Source organism: Gracilinanus agilis, chromosome 4, assembly GCF_016433145.1.
Source record: "Gracilinanus agilis isolate LMUSP501 chromosome 4, AgileGrace, whole genome shotgun sequence".
NCBI classification, from domain to species: Eukaryota; Metazoa; Chordata; class Mammalia; order Didelphimorphia; family Didelphidae; genus Gracilinanus; species Gracilinanus agilis.
Window position 1 is genome coordinate 139376362 of NC_058133.1, and position 27761 is coordinate 139404122.

At 39.2% G+C, this 27761-nt stretch overlaps 1 protein-coding gene across 1 annotated transcript in view; it reads right to left on the reverse strand.

The window, feature by feature from the left end:
- Window positions 1-27761, reverse strand: part of KIF26B (kinesin family member 26B) — a 632023-nt gene that overhangs the window by 72037 nt on the left and 532225 nt on the right. The window contains exons 9-10 of the mRNA XM_044674977.1: window positions 23891-23925; window positions 22140-22299 (exon numbers count right to left, since the gene is read on the reverse strand). Of these exons, the coding sequence (XP_044530912.1) occupies window positions 22140-22299; window positions 23891-23925 (195 nt within the window). The remainder of the gene's footprint in view (window positions 1-22139; window positions 22300-23890; window positions 23926-27761) is intronic.

Sequence of the window (27761 nt, forward strand, 5' to 3'; positions counted from 1 at the left end):
GAATCCTAGACAGACCTCACTAATATATACCTCATACATAAGCTTACATATGCACATTTCCATCTCTGGCAACACAAGACATGTATAAGGATGAGAACGAGGCATTAAGGGTCCATCCGACTTTCCTCCTTTTTACTGCCTTTAAGAAATATTCACAATTCTAAGACTATGAAATTGTTTTCTGAGTGAGTTCTTGAATAGATACCTGGATACTTGTTCGCCTTTCAGAAAGACAGCTCAATGCCACCAGTGAGTAGCAAATCCTGACTTTGTCCACAAGGCTTTCCTAGTAACTGTCTCTGGGTTTTTTGGTTTAAAATTCCAGGCTCCAATGAATGGCTTGGGGCAAGGAAAAACATTTCCCCTTGGCCTTTGGAAAGGTCAAACTGCTTGACTTTTAAAGATGGCTATTCTCCCCTTCCAAAGGAAATTGTCAAACAGCAGGGAAGATGTGCTGCATTATTCACTTCTTGCAAGAAGGCAAGCAGGGGAGTTGGCTTTTAGAGGATGATTGGCAAGCCAGCCACAGGAGGGATGGCTTTGTGTGGTGCATTTATCTATTTCTCTAGGGCAGGGAAAGACTGAATTAGAAAATGAGTGGGAAAGGTCTCCAGAGGGCCAATGGTCAGGCTTGTCATCTCCCTTCAGGTCCGAGCTTTACTCACTTGGACCAAGGGCCAATTTCCTCTACAAAATAATAATAATTTTTCTAATAACCTTAGGAGACTATTCATCAATTGTAACCTAACCAGCCCATTTTTCTCTAGTATTGGGATTCAGGGCCTTTTAGATAAATTTTAAATATTTTATGATTTTGAAATGAAAGGCTACCCACATCCTATCCCTAGAGCACTATCCACTTCTGAATGTTTCTTTTTTGTTCAGTTGTTTCAGTCATGTCCAATTCTTTGTGACCCCACTTGGGGTCTTCTTGGCAGAAATATTGGAATGGTTCACCATTTCCTTCTCCAAATCATTTTATAAATGAAGAACTGGGCAAACAGGATTAAGTGACTTGCCCAGGGCCACACAGCTAGTGTGTAAATTCAGATTTGAACTCAAGAAGGTGAGTTTTCCTGTCTTCAGGTTTGGCACTTTATTCCCTATGCTACCTAGCTAACACCCCTGGTTAGCTGAAAGTCCTGGCAATACCTCTTTAGGAAACCAGTAGCTTCAATGCCATTTTTGCTTAGGGTTCAAGGTATGAGAACACATTTGATGGCAGTGTAATACTGAGGTAGCCCTGGGTTTTCTAGTAGTTGAACTCTTTGGGGATGAAAACTTAAACAGACCTCACTTCTACTAAAGTCCAAGTGGAATCAGGAGATGGAGTAGTAGAGATCATTTTAGAGCAAGATTTTTATACATTTATTTTTCTGGCATAGATACAGCCACCCCTATGGCTTTTGAAGGATTCCTACATTTCACAAATCACTTATGCAACCACTTTGTTATGGTTCCCAAGTTCTTCCTTATAAAGATTATGAACTCTGGGGGTCTTGCTGGAGGGACTGTCAAGATGGAGAGCAGGCAATCACGCCACAATCTTCACTGAGTGTGTACCACATGTTGGCAATACTGAAGAGACAGAAGGACTAATGGTGGGTTTGAGCTGCCTTCCCAGTGTCTGATTCTGGCTGGACCTGGTTCTTTTTCTCATCTTCTCCATGTCTGGGGCTATCTCTCTGGATCTTTCAAATCAGCTTTAGTTTCTTTGATGTTCATCCACTTGATCTTAAAGAATATCCCCATGAACCTAATACCTTTACAATAACTACGACCCCCAAGACATTAGAGATCTTCTCCTCCAGAGGAGAAGCAAAGTGGGTCGAGGCATCCCCAAAGACCCCCAACTAGTCAGAGGCTGGAATGTGTTTGGTTTCTGGTTGTCACCCTCTCACATTCATGAATCACTGTCAGCTATCCCAGGACCCCTCATTTCCTTCCTCCAAGAGTTAAATCTTTGACCTTAGTGGTTCCTGATCAGTGTTAACTGGGTTAAGAAGAAGGATGTCTTGGTTCTAGTTATGATTCCACTCCCTTATAAAACATCTAGAAATCAATGTATCTCTCTGAGCTTCAGTTACTCTTCTAAAAAATGGGTATGATATCTGCCTTTCTTATCTCAGAGAATTGCTATGAGGATCAAACATCCTATAAGAAAGTGAATAGTATTGTGGGGCAGCGAAGTAGTTCAATGAATCAAGAGCCAGGTCTGGAGATAGGAGGTCCTGAGCTCAAATCTGGCTCATATACTTCCTACCTGTGTGACCCTGTGCAAGTCACTTAACCCCCATTGCCTAGTCCTTGCTGCTCTTCTGCCTTGGAACTGACACATGTAGACATTTTCGATGACATGTGGCCGCATGCAGCTGCATACAGAGAAGTATGGGCCTGCGTGCTGAGGATGAAACATTTGCTGTAGTGTAGTGTTAACACTCTGTGCACTATAGATGACAATTCTACCTATATTAATTTACCTGTTTGGGTTTATTAAATATGGTTATATATTACAATTATACATTTTTGTTATTTTACCTATAAATATTGTAAAAATTATGGTTTTTTTCTTGAAGTGAGACACCCCCCGAGTTTTACTTGGTTTTTTGGTGAATTTTGACACACCAAACTCAAAAGGTTGCCCATCACTGGTATAGGCAATAATTAAAAGGGAGAAGGCACTAGAATTAATAGGGACTGGAAAACACTTCCTATACAAAATGGGATTTTAGTTGGGACATAAAGAAATCCAGGAAAGAGAGAGAGAGAGAGAGAGAGAGAGAGAGAGAGCAAGCACAAGTGTTTTCCAAGCAAGGAAAACAGCCAAAGAAAATGCTTAGAACTTAGAGATGGAGTTTTGTTTATGAGCAGCAAGGAGACCAGTGTTGCAGGATCACAGAGTATGGAGGGGAGAAGAGGTGTGTGTTAGGTATAAGAAGACTGGAGAGGTGGACTTTGAACATCCAACAGAGAATTTTGTATTTGTTCTTGGAGATGATAAGGAGCCACTGGAGTTTATTGAGTAAGGAGATGACATGGTCAAATTTAAACCTAATTTCCATTCTAACCCCCAAATACATATAAAGGAAGCAATATAGTTATGAGAAGTCTATATTTTTAAAAGTTCTCATGTTCTTTGTTTAAGAACCCCTCGACTAGCTAGTTTAAATGTCATTTCTAGCTTTAAACCCTATGAGCTAATAATTCAGTGATCATAAAATGAGGTTTTTGAAATGACTTAATAGGTTAAGGCTGTTCTGAAATTTGCTAAAATCCTGAGACTACTCTATTCTAGATGATGCAAGTGATTAAGCCAGAGAGAAAATTGACCTTCCTGGCCCATCCTCATCACTGAGTGGAGCAGTGCAGTTAGTTTTAGTAAATTTATCAGCCCAAGAGTTTGATGAGTGACCTGAAGGTCCCTGAGGTTATCTTGGTTGGCACCAAACAGCCCCAGATTTAAACTGTAAATGCAGAATGGAAGTCTAGGGATATAATCCTTAAATACATAGTGAAGAGTTGCCATGAAATCATGTTACCTAGGCAGACATCACTCAAGAATGCCTTGAATGACAGGTCAGTGTATCTCTGAGAAGAATAAAACGTCCGAATCCAGTACCAAGTTCCATTTCCAGTGGAAGGGTTTATAAAGCAATGAGAGCATTTAATCTAAAATGATTTAGTCATTGATCTGGAAGGGATCTTACAGGTCACCTTATCTAATCACCTCAGTTTACAGATAAAGACGATGAGCCCTAGGAAAAGGCTTATGAAATGTCACATAGTCATTAATGGAGTTAGGACTAGAACACAAATTTTGGGACTCCTGGGCTGGGCAGCTAGGTGGTACAGTGGATAAAGTGCCTCATCTGGAGACAGGAGACCTCATTTCAAATCCAGCCTCATACACAGATGGTAAGAAAGAAGTCCAGCTGAGACTCAAACCAAATCACTTGACTCTTTTCTACACCAAAAATATGTAAAAATAACTTTAAAAACTTAAAAAAACATATTTCACTCAATCCTTCATTGTATACAGGATCTCACTGATGGATTTATTTCCTCTGTCTGTGGAGATTGCAACCTATCCATGCCTTCTGAATCTGTATGATTTTTTTAAACCCTTACCTTCTGTCTTGGAATTGATACTAAATATTGATTCCAAGACAGAAACGCAGTAAGGGCTAGGCAATGGGGGCTAAGTGACTTTTCCAAGGTCATACAGCTAGGAAGTACTTGAGGTCACATTTGAACCCAGGTCCTCCCATCTCTAGGCCTGGCTCTCTATCCACTAAATCACCTAGCTGCCCCAATTCTTGCTCCTCTTGACCCACAAACCCTATATATCCTTTTACATTTCAGGAATACTAGGGAAGTTCTGGAACTGCCCACAGGTTGTCCTACACACTCACCATGGATAGGACCATAATGTTTTTTGACCATACATTTCTTGTTGATCTCTACTATTTCTTACATTGGGATAACCCTGGAGAATGGGTTATTAAGATTAACATTGTTAATATTTCATAATTAACTTTTAATACCTACCATCTAATCCTATCCATGTCAACAAACATTTTTGTTGTTGCTTAGTTGTTTTTCAATCATATCTGACTCTTCATGACCCCTTTGGGGGGCTTTTTCTTGGCAAAGAAACTAGAATGGTTTGCCAGTTCCTACTCCAGCTCATTTTACAAATGAAGAAACTGAGGCAAATGGGGCAAATGATTAAAGCATTGTCACACAACTATTAAATATCTGAGGCTACATTTGATCTCAAGTCTTCCTGACTATAGGCCTGGTGGTCTAGCTATTGCCCCACCTAGCTACCCCAACAAATATTTGTTAGCAAGGCACTGGAGATTCACCAACAAAAATCAAATTAACATATCTCCATTGCTCTTTTAGTCACTACAATTTTGGTTCTTTTTTCCCACCAGGATCTCCCAGATTACCCAGGAACACTCAAACTAAGCAAACATTAGTAGGATGCAGATGAGCTTTTTCTCTGGCAGATTGAGACCATTGAAAGCATTACAAAATTCCCCAAATGCAAACCAGCTTCCTCTATTTCTCAATAACTAGTCATTCAATTATATATTCAACACCATAGTCTATAGACAATAGTCATTTTTTATCCACTTGGTTTTTCCTACACAGATTTTTGAGTTAATCTCTTTTGAATAATCATGAATTTTATCAAGAAATCCCTGTTAGATTATGGAAACTGATGCAATTGGCACCTTTATTCCTTTTCTTTTCTTCTTTCTCTCTTTATTCCTTTCTCTTTCTCTCTTTGTTTCTTTGTTTCTTTGTTTCTTCCTCTTGTTCCTTCCTTCCTTTCTTCCTCTTTTCTTTCCTTCCTTCCTTCCTCCCTTCTTCTTTCTTTCTTTCTTTCTTTCTTTCTTTCTTTCTTTCTTTCTTTCTTTCTTTCTTCCTTTCTTTACTCCTTCCTTCCTTCCTTCCTTCCTTCCTTCCTTCCTTCCTTCCTTCCTTCCTTCCTTCCTGGCCTGATTTCATCAAAGTAGGAAACTTTGGGAATTGTAGTTCCCTGACCCAAGTAGAGCAGCAACCTATGTCTTAGAGTAGTTTTGGGGGGGCACTGATAAGAATTAGCACAATGTCTGGAGAATTTTACTATCAAAAGAGAATTCCTTTTCCTTTTGAAGATTACTTCATTTACCAAGGATATCATCCATGACTACAGTGACTATCTCCAATAGCAGATATCTTTCTGTTTTATGCATGATTTGATGTAAGTGTGTTTATATTTATCAAAGAATCTTTTATGATTCTAATGTATAATACCGTTGTTGGAGGAGAGAAAACTTTTAAAGGATCTTTTCCTCTACTAAGTCACATTTTTTTAAATCCATGAAATAAAATGAAAGTATACCTGTATTAAATTTTTTTGTGTATGGAACCAATAGAGTCCTGAGTTACTTGGCTGACTGGATTGGGGTGAAGCTAGCTCCTGGAGAAAGCTGATGATTCATACTTTAAAGAAAAGGCAAGAACTTTTTCTGTGAAAGAAGAGGGAAAACTTGTGGGGCAGAAGGAACCTATGCAATCTTGAGAATGAGTGAGAGAGAGTGGTGAGACCAGAAATAAAGCATCTTTTTGGTATCTTTCCTATCCATAGGGAAGTAGCTAGAGGATACTTTCCATGGAGTATCTAGCCTAGTTGATTTTTTTTAATACTGAGATTAAGTGGTAGAAGATTGAATATGGAGTACTAAAGGGAAAAAGAACAATGAAAAAATAGGAATGATGGTCCCTGCTCTCATAGATTAAATTTCCTATTCTTTCTTGACCTAACCCAAAGCCATGTTTCCCTTGATCACCTGCTGAAGTCTCTATTCTTTACATACAAAGGAACCGAGCTGTATTAATGGATTTTAGTGTCTTTCTATTCTTAATGAAACTACTGCAGTTACTGTCATCAAAAATAAATTTAACTAAGCTTTAGTTAAAAATTACTGTGTACATTAGACAATTTGGTTCAACTTAACAGCATCCAACTGCTCCATGAACACAACTATTTGAAAATTGTTCAATTACACATGAAATGAATTATCACCTCATTTGCATGGACAAAAAAATCTATTAATGCTCAATTGAGCCTGAACCGGTTGTGAAACAGGTGAGAATTTATGGTTGGATACTCTGATTGAAGCTCTATTAAATGCTCAAGACAGTTTTCTAATGAATTAAGCCCCAACTCATTTGTATGCAAAATCCCTACTAATGCCTAATTGAGCCCCAATCAAGTTATGGTTGAGCAATCACAGAGCTCTGTGGGCTCACAGGGGCATCTCTGGCTATATGTGCACTGGCCCCAGACCAACCCAGGGCCCTCCTCCTATTGTTGCTTCCTTCTAGTGGGAACATTTCTTCAGATACAATGATTAGTTATCATTAAGGATGACACTAAGCTACGGGCTCTGAGTCTTGCACTCCGGCTTGCAGTTTATCATGATTTGCGTCTGATGCAGTCTGCACAATTGTGGCACCTGTGGAAGGTTTGGAAAGAGTAACACTGCAAAGCTGGACTGTGAGGGAGACAGGAAAAAGACTGAAATGAGTCTAGCAACTGCCGTGTTTTCAAACCCAGACTTCAGAACCAGTTCAAAATCCATTTAGACCAGGAATAAAATCAATTCTCCTGGATGCTTGGGGCTGACAAATTTAAGTCTGATTTTGTACTTGTTCCTAGTTTGTTCTCAAAGAATTATGTGTGTAGGTAAGTACTTGGCATGAGCCTCAAGAATGAGGTCTTTATGTTCTCTTTCTATAGTCCCGCACCAACTATCCTGTGTCTGTCCAGTATGGTACTTTGTACACATCAGATCCTCAGATGCATGTTGCATACACGAGTGCATGAGGGATATTATTGGCTTGAGAAGTCATAATTTTAGCTTATTTGGGAAAAAAGCATGCGATTTTGTATTATTTAGAGAGGAATAGGTTTGCCTGAACGAAAGAGGAAAAAAAATCAATGGTTATGTTATAACCAGAGTATAATGGGTGTAATGCACCAAGGATTGGTACAGTAGAAAGAGCATTAGCTTAGGAATCAGAGTCGGATATAGATGCCCCTGTGAGCCCACAGTGCTCTGTCATTGCTAAACTATAACTTGATTGGGGCTCTACTGGGCATTAGTAGAGATATTGCATAGAAATAAATTGGGATTTGCCTATAAATGAGTTGGGCCTCTGAAATCTAGTATCTGGGTGACTGTGGACAAGTCACTCAATCTCTTTGGCCTCTGTTTCTCCTCATCTCCAAAATGTGGGTGAGGGTTAAACTAGAGGGCCTGTGAGGACCCTTCCTATTCTAGATCTAGTGCTCCAGCATTCCCCCTATGATTATTTCCATTTCATCATGGACATCTTTTTTACACAGTTGTTTACAGTTTATCTCCCCCATTAGACTGTGAGCTCTTTGAAAGCAGGGCTTGTTGCTTATTTTTCTTTGTATCTCCAGTGCTTACTTAGCACAATGCCTGGCACAAAGTAGGCACTTAATAAATAATAGCTAGGGGGCAGCCAGGTAGCACAGTGGATAGAGGATCAGGCCTGGAGTCTAGAAGACCCGAGTTCAAATATGACCTCACATGCTTTCTCACTGTGTTCCTGTGACCCTGGGCAAGTCACTTAAGCCCTTACTGCTGCCTCACCTTTACTGTTCTTCTGTCTTGGAATCAATGCTTAGTATGGATTCTAAGATAGAAGGTAACAATTTAATAAATAAATAATAATCAACAAACATTTGTTAATTGCCTACTAAATACTAGACTCTTTGGCTAAATGCTGAGGTTACAAAGAAAGGTCAAAGGCTGTCCCTGCCCTCAAGAGGTTCATCTTCCAATAAAATAATAAATGCTGTTGAACTGACTCTAGTCAGAGCCATAATCCTATGATCCCATTAATACGAGCAAAACAGGGTGAAAATAATCCCCTGACCTTTCTTCCAAAGGGGACAGTTATTACTGATTTTTAATTTCTAGGGAATCTGAGGCACGATAGGCAGATGAAGTAATTGGCTTAAGTTCACATAGAGTTGGTCAATGGAAAAACATGTTAGGTCTCAAGACCCCCCACCCCCACCCAGATCCATGCTTTTTGCACTGGTGAGGGGCAAGTCTTTCTCTCTCTTAGAAACCACAGGTAAACGTCTCCTAGAAACCACAAGTAAACGTCTGCATGCCCTTCCTTGGGATCCCAGTCTGAAGAAACTCTCTATAAATTTTAGCTGATAGATTTACTATCTGAACCTGCCAACAGTGGAAAATCCCCAAAGCTTCTATTATTAGCCAGATGTTCATGGAAGCTCATTATCTCAAGCCCTGACAGCTCGGCAGTTGTCTTCACCTCTTGCCTCTCGCCACATATACCTTTCCTGCTCTTGGTAAAAATTTCAAGAGACAGACTCTGTGAGCACCTCTTCGATTCTGACAGAAATCTATTCACTTGAAATCGCCTCCATGCACCTAAAAGAAATTACCATAATGAGCAGAATGATCTAAACTCTGTCTCAACAGCATGCTGATTTTCACAGATGCTCTGAAACTGGCTTATTTTTATCAGTCACGTGCCCTGAATATTTCTTTCTCTCTCTCTGTCTCTCTCTGTCTCTCTCACCTCCCTTCCCTTCCTCCTACTCTCTCTTTCTGTCCTTCTTTCTCTCTCTCCTTCTCTCTCTCTCTGTCTCTCTCTGTCTCTGTCTCTGTCTGTCTGTCTTTCTCTGTCTCTGTCTCTCTCTTCTCTCTCTGTCTCTGTCTCTGTCTGTCTGTCTCTCTCTCTCTCTCTCTGTCTGTCTCTGTCTGTCTGTCTGTCTGTCTGTCTCTAGAGTACTACTGAATTTTTCTACAAGGGACAAGCCAAGTCAGACATCACAATTATAAGTGAACGTCCAAGCAAGAAGCTGTTTCACAGGATTCTACAAATCCTCTCATTGATAGCATTTGTGAACCTGTTCCAAAGATTTGTCAGAGTTCTTAAGCAAGACATATTATACAATATTTTTTCTTCTACAAGTTTAACAAAACAGAGAGATTTAAATTTTGCCTACTACATAAAATGGTCAAGTTGGTGGCTGGAACATAATGACAAAGATTCAAGAGCTGGGGTGACTCAAATAACTGTATTGAATTAATACTGTAGGCAAGACAGGAGGCGGAATGTGAGGGGTAAAGGAGAGGGTCCAGATAGAGTGCCAGAAGAAAAATGGGGAGGGAGAGAACGGGCATAGCTGGGCAAGTCAAGGAGGGTTTCCAGTGAAGGTGACATCTGATCTAGGCCTTAAAGAGATGTGGGGGGGGGGGGCAGTCAGGTGGCTCAGTGGATAGAATACCAGGTCTGGAGACAAGAGAACCTGAGTTCAAATCCTGATCAAACCTTTCCCAGCTATGTGACCCTTAGCAAGTCATTCAACCCCAACTGCCTAGCTCTTAAAGCTCTTCTGCCTCAAAACCAACACTAGTATTGATTCTAAGATGAAAGGCAAGGGTTTAAAAAAAAGAAGAGTAGAAGTAAAAGAAATGGAGATGAGGGAGTGTAGGGAAAAGAATAGAGGGTGGGTTAGAATACATCCTAGTTTCTTTGTAACAAAATATATAAATGGAATAGTAAGAGATCATAAGATTTAGAGCTGGAAAGATCCTTAGAGATGATCTGTTCTAACCCCTTTACTTTAAAGGTTGAGGAAATTGAGGCAAATGTCCAAATCATACTCCTTAGAACTTTATTGCATGAGTATTTGCACCAAGTCCTCTTACTTCCAAACCAGTGTTTTTGTTGCTTCTACATCTACTGCTTCATGATAAGTCACAAGAGGTGTCATTGCTATATAATAGGAAAAATTAAATCCATTCAAGTTTGGCTAGCAAACTCTTGAGATGAATATATATAAGCAAATAAACTCCAAGAAGCAGCATTGACTTACATGGTTTTTCCTTAAATTGTTTAGTTAAAATCCAGATTTCTAACATAGTGGCAAAGTAAGTAATTTGGACCTTAATGTCCAAACAATGTCACAGTTCAGTTGTCACCATACAATGGAGTCAATAATTCACAGTGTTTTGTTTCTACATTTCTTATATATTTTATAACATCATTATTTACTTATGGATTCCATGCCTCTACTGGACCATAAGATCTATAAAGGGAGGAGGGCAGCTGGGTGGCTCAGTGGATTGAGAGCTAGGCCTAGGGTCAGGAGGCCCTGGGTTCAAATCTGGCCTCAGATACTTCCTAGCTGTGTGACCCTGGGCAAGTCACTTAACCCCCATTCCCTAGCCCTTACCCCTCTTCTGCCTTGAAACCAATATACAGTATTGACTTTAAGGTAGAGGTAGGGTTTTAAAAAAAAAGATCTATAAGGGAAAAGGACCTGCCCAACTAATATTTTGTATTTTATTCAGTGATCCTAGCATAATTGTCAGTAGTCAGCATTTTTTAAACCCTTATCTTCTGTCTTAGAATCAATACAAAGTATTGGTTCAAAGGGTTCTTACTATGTACAAAACATTGTGCTAAGGACTGGGAATATAAATATAAACAAGATGAAAATCAGTCGCAGTCCTCAAGGAGCTTATATTCTAATCAAGGAAGGCAACACTGAGACGGGGAGATAAGAAAAGACCAAAAAGTAACAAAGGAGTGAAAGTGGATGGGCTGGGCACTAAAATGTAGGCTCTGGGAAGAAACTTTCATTGTCTTGAACCTTTAAATGCCCCCTGAATGAGACACGCTGGTTAGTAATTTTTAACCTCTTTCCCAGCAAAGCTGATAGAATTAGTCTGGTCACTCTGTATCTGAGAACAGGACGTGTCTGTTGTGTCCTAGTATATTCTGGGAGTTTGTAACAGAGGAAAGGCTAGATACAAGGGGGCAGGGGTGATGGTGGTGCTCCTTAAGAGCTGTCCATTGTCCACATGGGTCCATTTGTAGTCTGTATAGAGTCAGAAATTCTATTTAGACACATGGAAAACCCAATGGAATTGCATGTTGGCTATGGGAGGGGGGTGGAAGGAGGGGAGGGAAAGAACATGAATCATGTAACCATGGAAACATTTTCTTAATCAATAAAAATGAATGAATGAATGAATGAATGAAAGAAAGAAAGAAATTCTATTTACTCTCATAGTGACTATTCTATTCAATAAGTGTACATTCAAGTTGGTGAGGAGGAAGTATGTGTGGCACAGGGAAGGGGAGAGTTAACAGATAAAAGTTGGACTCAAAGACAAGAAGACCTCTGTGCAAATCTTCTCTGTGAAACATGTTAACTATATGGGTAAGTCATTTGAGTGCCAGACAACTTTGTAAGACCATATTCTAAGTTATAGATGGAGAACTTTGATAGATCTATCCCTCCATCAGAGTGCGTTAGTTTACAAAATATCATCATTGACCAAAAGCATTAACAAATTGTCCCCTGGATGCTCAGTCACTGCTCCTGGTACTATTAGGCTTCCAGAATAAATGTAAATATGGAACTTTCTCTGGGAACTTTTTTCAGTTTAATGGAACTATGTAGCTGCCAAATCACAGTTCACTAAAGGCATCCCTGCCTCTCCCCCACAAACAAAAGGATAAGTCAGCCCAAATTCTCTATTTCTAGACTTCTGTATAATTCTGTAGTTTGCAGGAGGTAAGTAAACTCTCACCTTTAGTTAAAAATCATTCGGCTTTGAATGATATTGCTTTGGTGATTGCTGTTAAAGATTAGATAACTTCCACTCTAGAGGAACTCTTGTTGTTCCCATTATGAGAACTGTGGGTCCTGACTTGCCCAGGGTCACACAGCTGAGAAGTGTCTGAGGCTGGATTTAAATTCAGGTCCTCTTGACTCCAGGACCCTCACTCAGTCCACTGTGCCACCTAGCTGCCTTGGTATTATTATCTTCCTCATCATCATTAGACTAGATGGCTTCTGAATTGCCTTCCTGCACTAGATCTACAATAAATTACTTTATTATATTACAAGATGACGTCTAGTGTTTCTTCCACTTTTAAATCTATAATATTATGATTGAAATTAAAGAAAGAAGCCATAATTCCTCTATAACTTAAGTAGCTTAGTTTAGTATAGACTAATATAGAAATTAGATACCTTGAAGAGGTAGTAAAAAAACAAAAAATAAATAAAACCAAATAAAATTGTAAATAAAAATATAAATAAAATAAACCAAATATATGAGAATCCATGCTTTAAGAGCACCTTGAAGGTCATGGTCTGAGTATCAGTATTCTAAAGAAATATAATTTCATTGGAAAGAGAATGCTGGTTTGTAAAGGGACATAGATTCTAGTTGTAGCTTTTTAAAGTGACATTGGGTCAGTCACTTTCCTTCAGTTCACTCCTCTATAAAATGAGGTAAGTTGGGTTAAGTGATTATTTCTGGGGTCCCTTCCATTTCCATCATTTTTATGACTCTAAAAATGAAAACTGCTAGGACAGGAGATAGAGAAACTGGTTCAAATCCTCTCTATTCCACATGGTATCTGTGTGATGCTGGGAAAGTCACAACCTTTTGAGGTTTCAGAGTCTTATTCTATAAAATGTAGAGGCTGGACAAGATGACTTGTGATCATCTGGTGAGAACTGAGAGCCAGCAATAGGAGGAACAAGGTAGCACAAAAGATAGAGTACCAGACCTGGAGTCACTTTCCTTAGTTCAAATCTGGCTTCAGACGCTGCATAGCTGTGTGACCTTAGGCAAGTAACTTAACCCCATTTGTGTCAGTTTCCTCATCTGTAAATCGATCTGAAGAAAACATGGCAAACCACTCAAATATCTCTGCCAAGAAAACCCCAAATAAGGTCACCGAGAGTTGGTCACTGCTAAAAACGACTGAACAACCACAAAAATTTTTAATAATGAGAAAAGTAGCTGGGGATTTCCATGATTTAATGTGAGGATGCTTCTGGTAACTTGAATGGAGGCAATAATCTTGTAGCATGAGCGTGAGGGCAGCCTGGGAGGAAAAAAGGAAGAAAAGCCAGAATCTCAAAAAAAAAGTCAGGGGTGGGGTTGTAGGGGTCTGGTCTCTCTCTGTAGTTTTCCAAACAGTTTTTTGACATTCTCATAGTCATTAAAATGTATAAAAATGATTATTTCTGAAACAGCATTATCATGAATTATCACTGTTGGTGTTGCCTAGCAACCTAAGATTCTCTCTCTCTCTCTCTCTCTCTCTCTCTCTCTCTCTCTCTCTCTCTCTCTCTCTCTCTCTCTCTCTCTCTCTCCCTTTCTCCCTCTGTCCCTCCCTCCCTCAGCTATACAAACTGGTGCCTTAAATTTGTATAAATGGGACTAAATTGACATTCTTCCTGTAAACCAAGAAAAGAAAATGTAACAGTAATGTGCCTTTGAATGACTTTAAATATACGTGAATATGTTACACTTACACACACAGAGTTGGAGCTTCTTTCCAGTGTATACTCTCAACTAAATCTGGTTGAGGCTTGACCAATGCCAGGATTTTGTTTCTTGTGCATTTTCCCTGACAAATTCCTAAATCATTGCATTTTTATAAGAATGAAAACCATGTGCATTCAAGCCTAAGGAAGCAACTGTCTCATCTTCTGAGGAGGTGTTCCCCCTTCCTGAGAGACATTTGAATGTCGAAGTCAGTGTAGTACTATGGAAGGAGCAATGAACATGGAACCTCAGGATTTGATTCATATCAAGACTCTGACACTATTGGCGCTAGAGCGACTTGTCCAAGCAGATAATTTTATTTTTCTGAGTTTCAGTTTCATCTGTAAAATGAGAGGTTTATTTAGATGTTTTCTGATGGTGTCTTTCCGTTCAGATCTGTGATCCCATGAAGAACCACTGATCTCGTTATTATCAGTATATTTGAGTTTTGTAAACTTTCTCTTCTATAAAATAGGAATAATAAGTTACAGAAAAGTTGACAACCAGCATTAATTGAAGGAGTTTTTTCACTTGAGAATTCACTACACTAGGAAAACTCCATTTATGTTGGAATTTTATATTATTATATTATTGTTATATATCAGCATATCTGGGGTTTATATATTTAATCTTATTGTATATATTATTGTAGCAGCATATCTGGGGTTTATATATTTACATATTTCCTCATTTGTGTAATGGAAATAATAAGTTACAGAGAAAGTGATAACCTGCCTTGATTGAGGGAAGTTTCCTCATTTGAGAGTTTGCTATACCAGTGGAACTCCATATATATGTATATATGTATACATGTGTGTATATATTTATATATATATATGTCTTTATATATATACATATATATATGTATATATATATATAATTGTATCAGTATATTTGGCTTTCTGCCATTTCTAGACTTTAGTGTCTTATGACAGTGCCTCCCTACTGAAAGTACAAGGAAAGAATATTTCTTTGGGGAATCGTGAGGATGATTTTGGTACTGCAGGGAGAACACATTGAAGAGTCTTCAAAAAACATCAAACATACTGCAATAACTAATACCTACAGCTTCCTATGAAGAATCATACCCATTATTGGATGGTAATGGATGCTCATATTTTCTCCATCTTAGACTCTCTTGTTTGGAAGATAACTTAGAGGTTATCTGGAATTCTCTCTTCTACAGCCTTTCTGACAAGTTGCCATATGATGTTCCCCTGTAGACCTCGAGTGATGGGGCACCATCTCTCCTTCTGAGGAGACAATCCTGTTTCTATAGAGCTCTATTTAGGGTAGCTAGGTGGTGCAGTGGATAGAGTTTTGGACCTGGAGTCAGGAAAACTCATCTTCATGAGTTCAAATCTGGCCTCAGGCACATGACCCTGGGTAAGTCAACCTTATTTTCTTCATTTTCCTCATCTGTAAAGTGAACTGGAGAAGGAAATGGCAAACCACTCCAGTATCTCTGATGAAAAAAAAATTCAAATGGGGTCATGAAGAATAGGACATGACTGAACAACTCAGTAACTCTAATTATTAAGGAATTTCTCCTTTTATTGCTTTGAGTCATAGAATTTCTTACTTCCTCTGAAGATTTGAAAAGGAATTAACACACTGAGGAGTCATTGTGAAAGCACACTGAGTTAACTATGACACATAATAAATAATCATGAAGAGGGCAAATGGTAAGCACAAGGGGGTACCCAAGTACAGGACTTGACTTTTATCTCTATAAAATTTCATTTGATTAGATGTAGCCCGTTGAGATATTTCCAGACCTTGATTCTACTGTCCAGTGTAATAATTATTTATTAAATTTTACACATTCACAAATAATTCGGCTGCATTTGAACTTCCATTGTTACCCACGAGCCTTAATCATCACTGATCATGTCAGGAGATATAGGTGTCTGGTAAGGGTTTTAGGCACTCTGAAGGATTTTCCTCATTCTTACTCAAACTTTAGATTCCACTGAACTGGAAGCCATATGTGATGAAGTTAGTCCATGAACAAAGCCATAGGGTATTTGCTTACAGTCTTATATTTGATATGACAGAGAAATTTTGAATCAGAGTTTTGAGTTTAAGTCCAGCCCTCAGACACTTACTAGCTGTGTGAGCCTGGTGCAATCTATGAAACCTCTATCTGCCTCAGTTTACTTATCTATAAAATGGGCATAATAAGAGCATCTCCCTCTCTCCCATGATTGTGAGGGTCAAATGCGATAATATTTATAAGTACTTAGTCCAGTACTTGGCACCTAGTAGGTGCTATAAAAATGATAGCCCTAATGATGATTATCATCATTATTATATTAATGGACTTGTCCAAAGTCAAGCTGAACTAGTCTCGGAACCCTAGCTGTCCTCGCACTAGGGAGTTGAAGACTCCCTTTGGTCCACCACACTTCTCTCAAAGTGAGGCAGAGATCTCCTGAGCTGGTCACTTGGAATTACCCAGGATCTACAAAAACCTAGATGGTCATCCCTTCACCCCAAGCCCAGCCTCCTCTAGGAAAGCTGTCATCCTGTAGGATTGACTTGTGGGATTTCAGAACGGATGGTGAGTCTGCAAGGACGTGACGGCTGATGATGGGAAGCTGTCGTCCCTGCTGCTGCTGACACGTCTGCTTGCTGCCTGCCAAAGCCGTATCATCGGCAAAGTCAGAATCATTTAGGGCACGTCTACAGTGCCTGGGGGAGTGCCTGGGATGGGTAATGAATCCAAACTCACTTCCTAACTCACTCACATGACAAATGGTCTGGGACCATGATGAAGAGAAATGAGGAAAGGACATATCCCCTCTGCACACATTTCGGTTAATTTCCCAGAAGCAAGCCATAATAATACAGGTTCCAAGCAGAGTGTTGTCGAGTGTGACAAATCGAGCATCTGGGGGATGGGGAAAATTGGAAAAGGGGAGGGCAGTGGAATTATGGACTTTTTTTTAAGTAAACAGGAACAAGAGTTTTAAAATTGAAGGAAAAGGGATGGTTTTCTCTAGACAAGAAGCAAGGATATGGTTTGGCATCAGGCAGGGCATTTTAGCATGCTCATACAAAGCTGCATAATGTAGCTTTCGAATTCTGGCTGAATTTAGAAAAGAAACTGGGGCCATCCTGCTGTGTTAAATCCCTCCTGCTGTGCTGGGGAAAGGCAGCTTATATTTTATAAAGCTTGATGAGAAAGGGGAAGTGGATTGGCTCAGTGGGATCAGAAAGATGCCAAAGTCTCCGACGCTGTGAGACAGGATCCCAGTTTTGCTCTCAGTACTGAGTGGATGGGTGACTCTCAGCAAATCCATGCTTTGGCCTTCTTATCATCAAAGAAGTGGACAGTGAGTCAGTTGGTCCCACATCTCAATGCCCTTGAAAGCAAAACTGGAACTTGGTCCCAGGGCAGCTGCTTATCTGGGGGAAAGCTGCGCAAGACACCTTAGGGGAAACCTTAAATCAATAACGGACTTGAAGGACTGAGGAACAATGGAAATCTCTCCACTTCCACTGAGTCCTCAGAAGTTGGCAAATAAGCAGTATGGGATGAAAGGCACTGGCCAGGAGCAAGGCCACTGGGCATTATGTGTCCCTGGCACTGGGCATTCCCAAACCCAGCTAGACCAACATGTGATGTGTTGGGCAGTGGTCTGGCAGCAAAGGGGAATCCTAGATGCCCATGGCTTTGCTTGGCTAGGGTTACAGTAGTGAAGAATGGTCTAAAGATTTTAAGTGATATAAACAGAGACTTTGTGTGTCTATGCCCACATAAGGAATGGGGGCAGTTTAATTTTGCCCCATGAGGGAAGGAGTGTTAAGGAGGAATGTTAGAACTGAAGGGAATTTTTTTTTCCAAATGGGTAAAAGACCACTCTGTTCCATACTCCTTAAAGTTCTCCCAAAGGGCAGGGCCCTCATAGCTTGTGGTTGCTTACAACAACACTTGATTTTATTGGTGGACCTTAACTTTTAAAAAATACTTTAGTGTTTCATTATTTTTATTTATAATCATAGACTTAATGCTGGAAGGGACCTGAAAGATCATTGAGCCCAAACTTTGCATTTAACAGATAAGGAAACTGAGGTCTAGACAGATTATCTAATTGCCCAATGATTAGTTTTATTGATGATCTTTGACTAATAGTTAGTATTTATATATAGTGCTTTAATGTTTATAACCAAAACAGTTTGTATAATAACTCATCTTATATTCACAACAACCCTGGGAGATAGGTGCTATTATTATCTCCATTTTACAGCTAAGGAAACTGAGACAGGTAGAGGTTAAATGACTTGGCAGGATCACACAGCTAATAAGTTTCTTAGGCTAGATTTGAACTCAGCTTTTCTTGTCTCCAGGTCAAGTGCTTTACCCATTGAGCCAGCCCATTACATTTTTTTTAAGTATTTCGCTTCTTAAATATATAATCAAAGTTTTAGAGCTAGAGCACTAAACACTTTCACCTTGAGGTGTGGTTGTCTTGATTAATGGGTACCTCATTTCAATCAATGAACATGTATCCAGATGACCATCTACATCTAATCCAGCTCTACTTCCCATTACTCTCCAGACATCCTCTCATCAGTTATCTAACCTCCATGGAATACACCCTTACCTATCCAGTTTTTTTAATATAATTTTTATATTATCTTTTTGCTTTATTTGTTTATTTTTATTTAAACCCTTATTTTCTGTCTTAGAATCAATACTGAGTGTTGGTTCTAAGGCAGAAGAGTGGTAAGGGTTAGGCAATGGGGGTTAAGTGACTTGCCCAGGGTCACACAGCTAGGGAAGTGTCTGAGATCAGATTTGAACCTAGGACCTCCTGTCTCTGGGTCTGACTCTCAATCCACTGAACCACCCAGCTGCCCCCCTATCTAGTTCTTGAACCATAATCAAATCAGTACTGTTCTTGCTACCTGAAAGCCTATGCCAATGTACTTCCCTACAGCACCCTTCAACATTCCTGTAACTTTACAAACCAAAATATCCCTCCATTGCCACTAGTTCCCCTCTAATAATCCCTTGTTAGAATATAAGCACCCTGAGGGCAGGGTCTGTCTTCTTTTTAGTATTTGTCTCTTCAGTATTTTGCTCATAGCAAATGCTTGGTAGAGGCTTTTTCATTGATTCTGTTCATTCATACACAACTAGCACTACTCTCCTGCTGGTTCTGTAACCTTAAGAGTAGTAATGGTCCCTATTTTTATTTAGCCATGGATCTCTTAGGTTCAAACTCTGAAGTGACTCATAGAGATAACTGGCAAATTTCAAACTAATGCTTTCTTTTTTTTCCCTTAAAGAAAAGAACCCCTATTTGGAAAACCTCAGTGAAATTTGCCAGCCCAAATGCCAAGGAGAAGTAACAAGGAAGGTATTCATGACCATTGCATAACTGTCAGTTAAACTCCCAGGCTGTTGGCTTTGGCCACTTTGATCTAAACCATGATTGTGGCTTGCCCATTTATTTTCTGTCTTACCAATTTTTCAAGGGTTTAACCTCTATCAATTCCTGGGTTTCTCTGGTATCATCCATCCACATTATGTTGTTTTTTTTTAACCCTTACCTTCTGCCTTATAATTGATATTAAGGATTGATTGCAAGGTAGAAGAGTAATACTGGTTAGGCAATTGGGATTAAGGACTTGCCCAAGAATGCACAGCCAGGAAGTATCTGAGCTCAAATTTGAATGCAGGACCTTCCATCTCTAGGTCTAGTGCTCTATCCACTGATCCACCTAGCTGTTCCCATCGATATGATGTTAAGAGGACCAGAGGATGGCCCTTAGCATGCCGGGTAGAGCCTTTTGTAGAAGATTTATAAGAAAATATGGCTTCTTTCTGAAAGAGATTTTCTATTTTTTTAAAGATGCCATTTGCCTTTTTTGATTCCTCCAGCTCCTTTCTTCCCTGAATACCTTGTCTTTAGCTGCTTTTTATATATTTGTATGTATTCACTCTAAATTTATACAGCATATGCTTATATTTGTATTTGTTGTCTCCCCTATTAGAACGTAAGCCTCCTGGGAGTAAGGAATGTTTTCTGCTGGGGGAAGTCTGCACACGCCTGGGGTAGACAATCTTGTAAGCCCAATGGCTACCCTCAACCTGGTTTAGCTGGCTGCTGAGACAATTTACCAGCGTGTGGCCCCTGGACATGCTACGGCTTCTTGGAGCCACAGGTGAGAGTGGCAGGCAGACACCAAAGAAAAAACAGTCCTGAAAATGGCTTGGCAAGCCCTCCCACTACAGGTCTTCCCTAAATGCCCTGTACATATTATCAATTATATAATTATATGATAATGTATTCTATAAATAATATATAAAATATGAAGATATATAATAGATTATCACCGTTATTTGATAATAAAGAATTAATTGCTATATATAACATATATAGCAAAATTATATATAACAATTACATATATAATATAATTTTATAATTATAATTATTAATAAGCACTTCTGTACTCTAGTGGCTAGAGAGCAGGACTTTGAATCAGGAAGACCCGAATTTGAATCTTGCCTCAGGTACTTTCTAGCTAAGCAATCCTGAGCAAGTCACTTAACCTCTGTGTCTCAGTTTTCTCATTTGTAAAATGGGAAGAATAGGACCTACCTCACAAGATTGTTGTGAGAATCAAAAGAATTCACAAATGAGGTTTGTTCTTTGCACACATTAAAAGGCTATATAAATGCTGGCTTTTATTGTCGTTGTTGCTCTTGCTGTCTGGATGAGCACATTTCCATATTAGTCATTAAGGTCAAGAAATTAGTTTCATGCATGCCAAGGATACCACAGTGGTCCTTTTGGTTAAAGACCACAATCCTTTCTGAATACAGCTTTTCCTCTGTCCTGGCTAACACAAAATGGGAGATGCCTATTGGACACTTTCACACACTGTCTGCTCCATTTCCCCCCAATCTAGGGAGACTCCTAGGGTAAGGACAAAATAATAATAATATAATAAAAATGATAATGTATAACTATGTAGCATTATAGCATTTTATGGCTTTTCTAAAGATTTTCATAAGCATTCTCTTGTTTTAGTCCTCACACAGTTCACAAACACAGAAGACACATAGGATCCCCATTTGATTAAAAAAGAAAAAAAAAAAAGACAAAAGGTTAACAGACTCAGAAAAGTGGTAATATGCCTAAGATTATAGAGCTACTCAGAAGCCAAGGTGAAACTGGAACCCAGGTCTTTTTATTTCAGTATTCTATTGTGCTACAAAATTCTATACATTATAATTCTGATTTCAGTATTCTATTATATTATAAAATTCTCTATATAATCATACTGAACTCAGTATTCTATTATACTATAAAATTCTATATAATACTGATTTCAGTATTCTCTCTATTAATACTAAAAAATTCTACATATTATCATACTGATTTCAGTTATTTTATTTTACTACAAAATTCTCTCTATATAATCATACTGTTCTTAGTATTCTATTATGCTACAAAATTCTATATAATACTGATTTTAGTATTCTCTCTATTATACTAAAAATTCTACATATTATCATACTGATTTCAGTATTCTATTTTATTACCAAATTCCATAGTATATAATATTGATTTTGGTATTCTATTTTACTATAAAATTCTATGTAATATTGATTTCAGTATGCTATCTATTATGCTACAAAATTCTATATATTATAATTTTGATTTCAGTATTCTCTCTATTATACTACAGTGATGTGACAGAGTGGATTAAGTGCCAGAATCTGAAGTCAAGAAGACTCATTTTCATGAGTTCAAATCTGGCCTCAGACACTTAATAGCTGTGTGACTCTGGGCAAGTCACTTAACCCTGTTTACCTGTTTCCTCATCTGAAAAATGAGCTGGAGAAGGAAATGGCAAACCACTCTAGTATCTTTTTCCCCCCCAAAACAAACCCAAATAGGGTCACAAAGAGTCAGACATGACTAAAAACAAGTGGATAACAACAAAAACACTACATTGGCTATTCTCCCCAGAACCCAACTCTGGAAAATTATGTACTCTATTATTGGTCCAGTCTGGACTCCATTACCCATCGTGGAGTATATTATCTTCTAGAGTCGGAGTCTCCTGGCTGGATAATGAGTGTTTTTGCACCCCAGCCTCATGCCTCACTCCCTTGGGCTTATTCGGTCCCCAAACTCAAAGGCTCTGCAGTTTACCCAGACAGGATCCCACATGAGAGTCACTTACTTGTACGGGATGTGTTTGCTGCCATTGACCAGAGCGAGGATGACATTTCCCAGGGCTGACAGGGACAGGCACAGACCTGAGCCACCCTCTCGATTTTTGCTCAAAGCTTTGACGCAGCTGCCTAAGTCAATCAGATGCAGGCGGCTTCGGCCTCCGGACACTGCCACAGGGAGAGGGGAAAGGGAGAGAGAGAGAGAAAGAAGGGAAAAAAGAAACATCAGGGGGAGATGGTGGTTAGCTTCGGGGTAATGCTGAACGCTTCTCCGTAGAGCTTCTCAGAAAAATTTCCTATAGGAGCAGCTAAATGGCACAGTGCTTAGACCTCCAGGTTGGGAGGACCTGGGTTCAAATCGGACTTCAGACACTTTCTAGCTCTGTGACCCTGGGCAAGGCACTTAACCCCATTTGACTACCTCTTGCCTTTCTGTCTTAGAGTTGTTATTAGGATGGAAAGTAAGGGTTTAAAAAAAGAAAAAAGAAAACTTTTTTTTAAAAATAAAAGACAAATTCCCTTTGAAGACACATATATACACTCAGGCACAAGACCCTTCTCATCTAGACCTACTAAGAAACCCCACTGAAGTCATACTAGGGAGTAATAAACAGTGGGAGTCCTTTTAACTTCTGTTCACCATCCATCATTCCATATTGCTTTTTTTTTCTGGTCTCCTTAAAACTGCTCCTGCTAGCACAATGCTTGGCACCTACAGGCTGAGCTCAGTAGGCTTCCAGAGAAAGTAAGCTCATAATATGAGAAAACACAGTGGGTACCTTGCTGTTCTTTGGATTAAGCAAGTCTTAGAAGATTCTGATCCCAATTCTCAATATGGCTAATTCTCAATTATCCATTTGCTCATCTCTCAACTGAAGCATTCCTGAGTCTAATACCTTCTTACTTCTCAGGTAACAGCCTGCCAATCTAATAGCCAATAAACATTTATTAAATGCCTACTACCCAGAACCTCCCATCTTGAGGTTCAAATGTGGCCTCAGACACTTCCAAGCTGTGTGACCCTGGGCAAGTCACTAACCCCCCCCATTTCCTTTCTGCTCTTCTGCCTTGAAACCAATACACAGTATTGAGTCTAAGGTGGAAGGTAAGGGTTAAAAAAAAGTTAAATTTGGGGAAAGAAGAAAATCAAAGAAAGAGGAAGGTACTGCTATAGATGCTTAAGATGGTACATCTAATACCTATATTTCCCAAATACCTAGTAGTGTTCTCCACACAGAAGTCACCTAAAAATTATTTTAACTTTCTTCATATCCTACCTTGCTTCCTGGGTTCAAATCTGATCTCAGATGTTTCCTATCTGTGTGTCTCTGGGCAAGTCACTTAATCCCCATTGCCTAGCCCTTATTGCTCTTCTGCCTTAGAACCAATACATATTGATTCTAAGATGGAAGGTAAGGGTTTAAAAAAAAGGTTAAATGGCCATGGTCACATGGGAAGTAAACATCAGAGGCAGGATTTGAACTAGATCTAGTGCTCTCTCTACTAGACCACACAACTTTCCATGATAGAGAACTCATCTGATATCTGGAATAGATTATGAGATGAAGATGTTTTCAAATGACTTTTGCAGGACCACTTGTGTGCTTCTTCCCCATCCTAGGTCCTATTGCCTGTTCTTGGTCTAGAAAGGCTATTTGAGTTCTATGGCTAATAAGATTTCATGCTTAATAAAAATATATTTTATCCCTATTTTACTATGTAGGCTATTTCTTGAAAAAGTCAAGACATGTTGTGTTACATCCTTCTCCACATTTCTCTGTCTTGCAAAGTTTGCTATGGCAAATAAGGAAATAATTGCTTTTAAGACAATGAATTACTCAGTTGAGAGAGAGAGTGAGAAAGAAGAAAAAGAGAGAAAAAACTAGAAAATCAGAGGGAAGAAAAAGAGAAATAGTCAAAGAGATAAAGAGAGAGAGAGGAAGGAGGAAAGAGAGAGCCAGAGAGAGTAGAGAGAGAGAGAAAGAGAGAGAGAGAGAGAGAGAGAGAGTCAAGGAGAGAAGGAGAGAGAAGCTGCAATCTAATTACATAGACATTATATTGGTATGCATGACAGATAGAAGGGGAACAGAAGGCCTAATGTGCCCTTATTGACCCTAAGAGTTCAGCTGATTTAAATGAATCTTAGAATCTCCAATACATTCTGAAAAGGATTCATGGAACAAATGAGCTCAAGCTATAAGAAAGTTATAAAGTATTCATAATTATACTCAAGTGACTCAGGATGAGTGAGTGTACATTTAAACAACGGCAAATGAGCTTAGGGCTATACAGAGCCTGCCTACTTCACCCAGATAAACCAGAATTGAAGCCTTCACAGAATCTGGAATTTCACATGTTTTGCTTAATCTGGGATGGCAGGGACTAGCTAAATGGGCTCAGATCATTTGCCCATTAGCAAGAAACTATATCGCCCCAGGGGACAGGAGAGAAATTATTTTTAAATGAATGAAACTATAAGTGCAGTTAATTGTGGGGGGCGGGGGAGGAAGGGGAGCTATCTGTAAGGCTTGTTCTCTATCTGTAGGTTTCTATAAGTCTTGTGCTGTAGGTACAGGCTTTGTGTGGACCTGCTTTTACCTTGCTCAGAGCTCTCCTTGTGTTCTAGCATTTATTTCAGGGTAGGTGGGGGGGCGGGGGGTGGGTTCTCTATAGCTGGGTTTGAATTAAATAGAATTATTCTACAATGACCCTTGATCTTCACCAGAAATTAGCAGGCTAAAGTCACTCATGTTGTGAGGAATGTGGTCAGATACAAGTGAGTGGCTTATTGAAGGGAAGACTGGTCATGGCTGCCAGAATTTCATGGCAGATTCCCTCTCTAGTATCCCAGTCACAACCAATCAACATTCCTCAATCCATCACTTCCATGTAAAGCATCTGACCTGAGTCAAGGCACAATCACTTGCAAAGTCCACTATGTGAAAATTAGTTTGCTTGGTCCTTCTTGAAAAGAGATGATTTTCAATTTCTTTCCTTAAGGGTGGGCATCCCTTTTCATGCCGCCTCTAATGGTAATGTATCAGAACGTAAGATTTCATCTCCATCTTATTACCTCCCCCAAACCACATGTTCCTTCTTAAAAGATGGCTACAATTTCATAGCTAATACAATTTCATAGACTTCTATCCAGCTATGAAATAAATTGGGGCAGTGATAGGAAGCTGGTTCCACTGAGAGAAAAGTGATATCTAGGTTTAGGTGTGTCTAAACAGTGTGAGATGTCAAAGAAAATGGTGGGTAAGATGGTGAATCTAACACAATAGGCTTACTGGTTAGGATGCTAGTTGGGAAATCATAGACCTGCAAAGAACGGGAGATGGGTGTGCTTGGGTGTGCCAACACAGTTGACCCATGGATGCCTATTCAAGAAGTCAAAAGAACTGAGAGAGCATCGATTTATCTTGGTTGAGTGAAAAAACATTTGGGCATGCCTTCCTCTATCCATTTAGGCATTTTTTTCTCCAGCCTACATCATCAGGGTATTCAGTTCAATTCATATATTAATAAACACTTTTTTGCATATGAATATGTGCTATATTTTAAGGAAGTCTAGTCCTGGGAGAATTGCATGCTCTTGGTTCCCTCTCCAAAAACTTTCCCTCTCATTGTTGTTCGGTTAGTTCAACTCTTTGTGACCCTGTGGATCCATGGAGTTTTCTTGGCAAAGATACTGGAATGGTTTGTCATTTACTTCTCTAGCAGATTAAGTGACTTGCTCAGGGTCATACAGCCAGTGTCTGAGGCTCGATTTGAACTTAAGTTTTCTTGACTCCAGGGCACCCAGCAGCCTCTGTATACATTGGCAAGTTAGGTTTCCAGAGGGCAGAGGTCTAGGGCTTAATTTGAAATCTATTAGATTGTGAACTCCTTATAAGGAGGGACTCCTTTACCTTTTTTTGGATCCTCAGCACTTGGCACAGTGCCCAGTATCTAGTAGGTGCTTAAAAATGTTTATTAACTGATTTATTGACTGGCCCTACAGAGCTGGGAGTTTTCTCTAGTACTATTACTCACAAGCCCCCACCAACTCCTCATTGATTATGAGTTGAGATCAATTCACCAGACAGATATTATTAGCTTTTAGAAACTGGTATTTGCCAAGGTTGGTTCAATATTCCTCCAAAAGTCTGGAACCCATTTTCCCATAAACACAAATAGAGTCCAGGGGAAATGAAGTCAAGTTGGAGAGCAGATGTGGCAAAGGATAGTTTGTAGCACTTGGTTTCTGGAATACTTTTTTTTTTCTCTTTCTCAGAATCTTCATGAAATTCCCCTGAAGTTTAGTGTAGATTTCTACTAGGTTCTTTGTAGTGTCCTGAAGCTGCCTTTCTGGAGAATCTTGTTTGTCTTTAATATGTCTCTCAGATCCTGACAAACCAATGCTATTCTGGGAACATTAATCCTGTTGTAAATGGGAATCTTCCAAATTTTTCAATTTGATAAAGTCTTCCTCTGATCAAGGAAGGAAGGGAGTCTGGGAAGACAGAACCTCTCTCCTTTTTCCTAACAAAGATCCACCTAAAAGCTAGCCTACCTGAACTAGCTTGCTATTGCTATCCAAGCCCCACAGTGTGTGACTGTTTTCATTTTGTCCTAACACATTTCCTGTGAAACAAAATCTTACTTTAACCAATGAATTTTACCCCTTCCAACTGGATTAAAAACTTTTTGCACTTAGTTTATGCTTCTTTTGATTGATTGATTCAATAAAGGTGTTCTCAGCTGCTAAAGGTATCAGGGTATTTAGCATCTTGTTAGTTATTTTAAGTAGGATAAGGGATAATTTACCTAGTGATTCAATACCCACTCCTCCACTTGCACACAGGAATGCAAAGAAATGTGTGTGTCACACAGACAGAAATGTGTATATATGAATATTTATAATCATACTATACATGTATATTATCTATCTCTACCTATGTACATATATGCCTACTTATCTATCTACATACCTAGGTATTCATCCATCTCTATCTCTCTCTATCTATCTATCCATCCATATATCCATCTATCCATCTATCCAACTATTTGTCCATTCATCCATCCATCTGTCTGTCTATGTGTCTTTCTGCCTATCTATCTATCTATCTATCTATCTATCTATCTATCTATCTATCTATCCATCTATCTAGAATGGCCTGGAAGTCAGAGAATCAGTATTTTAGTTTTTGGCTCTGCCAAATAACTTAAATAACTTATCACACACACACCACACACACACATGCACACACACTATACTACTGTATTGGGCTAGTTGGACCTTTCCAGCTTGAAAATGCTACCATTCTGGACACAATTTCTTGAGATCTTCTTGACCATGCTTTGGAAGAGAAGGGGTTAAGAATCTAAGGAGAAAAAAATAAAAGATTGGGGAAATGGTCCTATCTGCCTTGTAGACAAGTACAATAAATGGCTCATGGAATGTCTTTTAAGAGCTCAGGCTCCTCCTTATAAACTACAGAGGGAATAATACTTATAAATAAGGTGTCAAGCATAAATCCATATCAGCCCCAGGCAAACCTTGAAACCCTACTGGAATCTTGTTTATCTGATTGCCCATTTATATAATTTATAACTGAACCTCCTTTTCCCAACTCCACCCCCCCCCC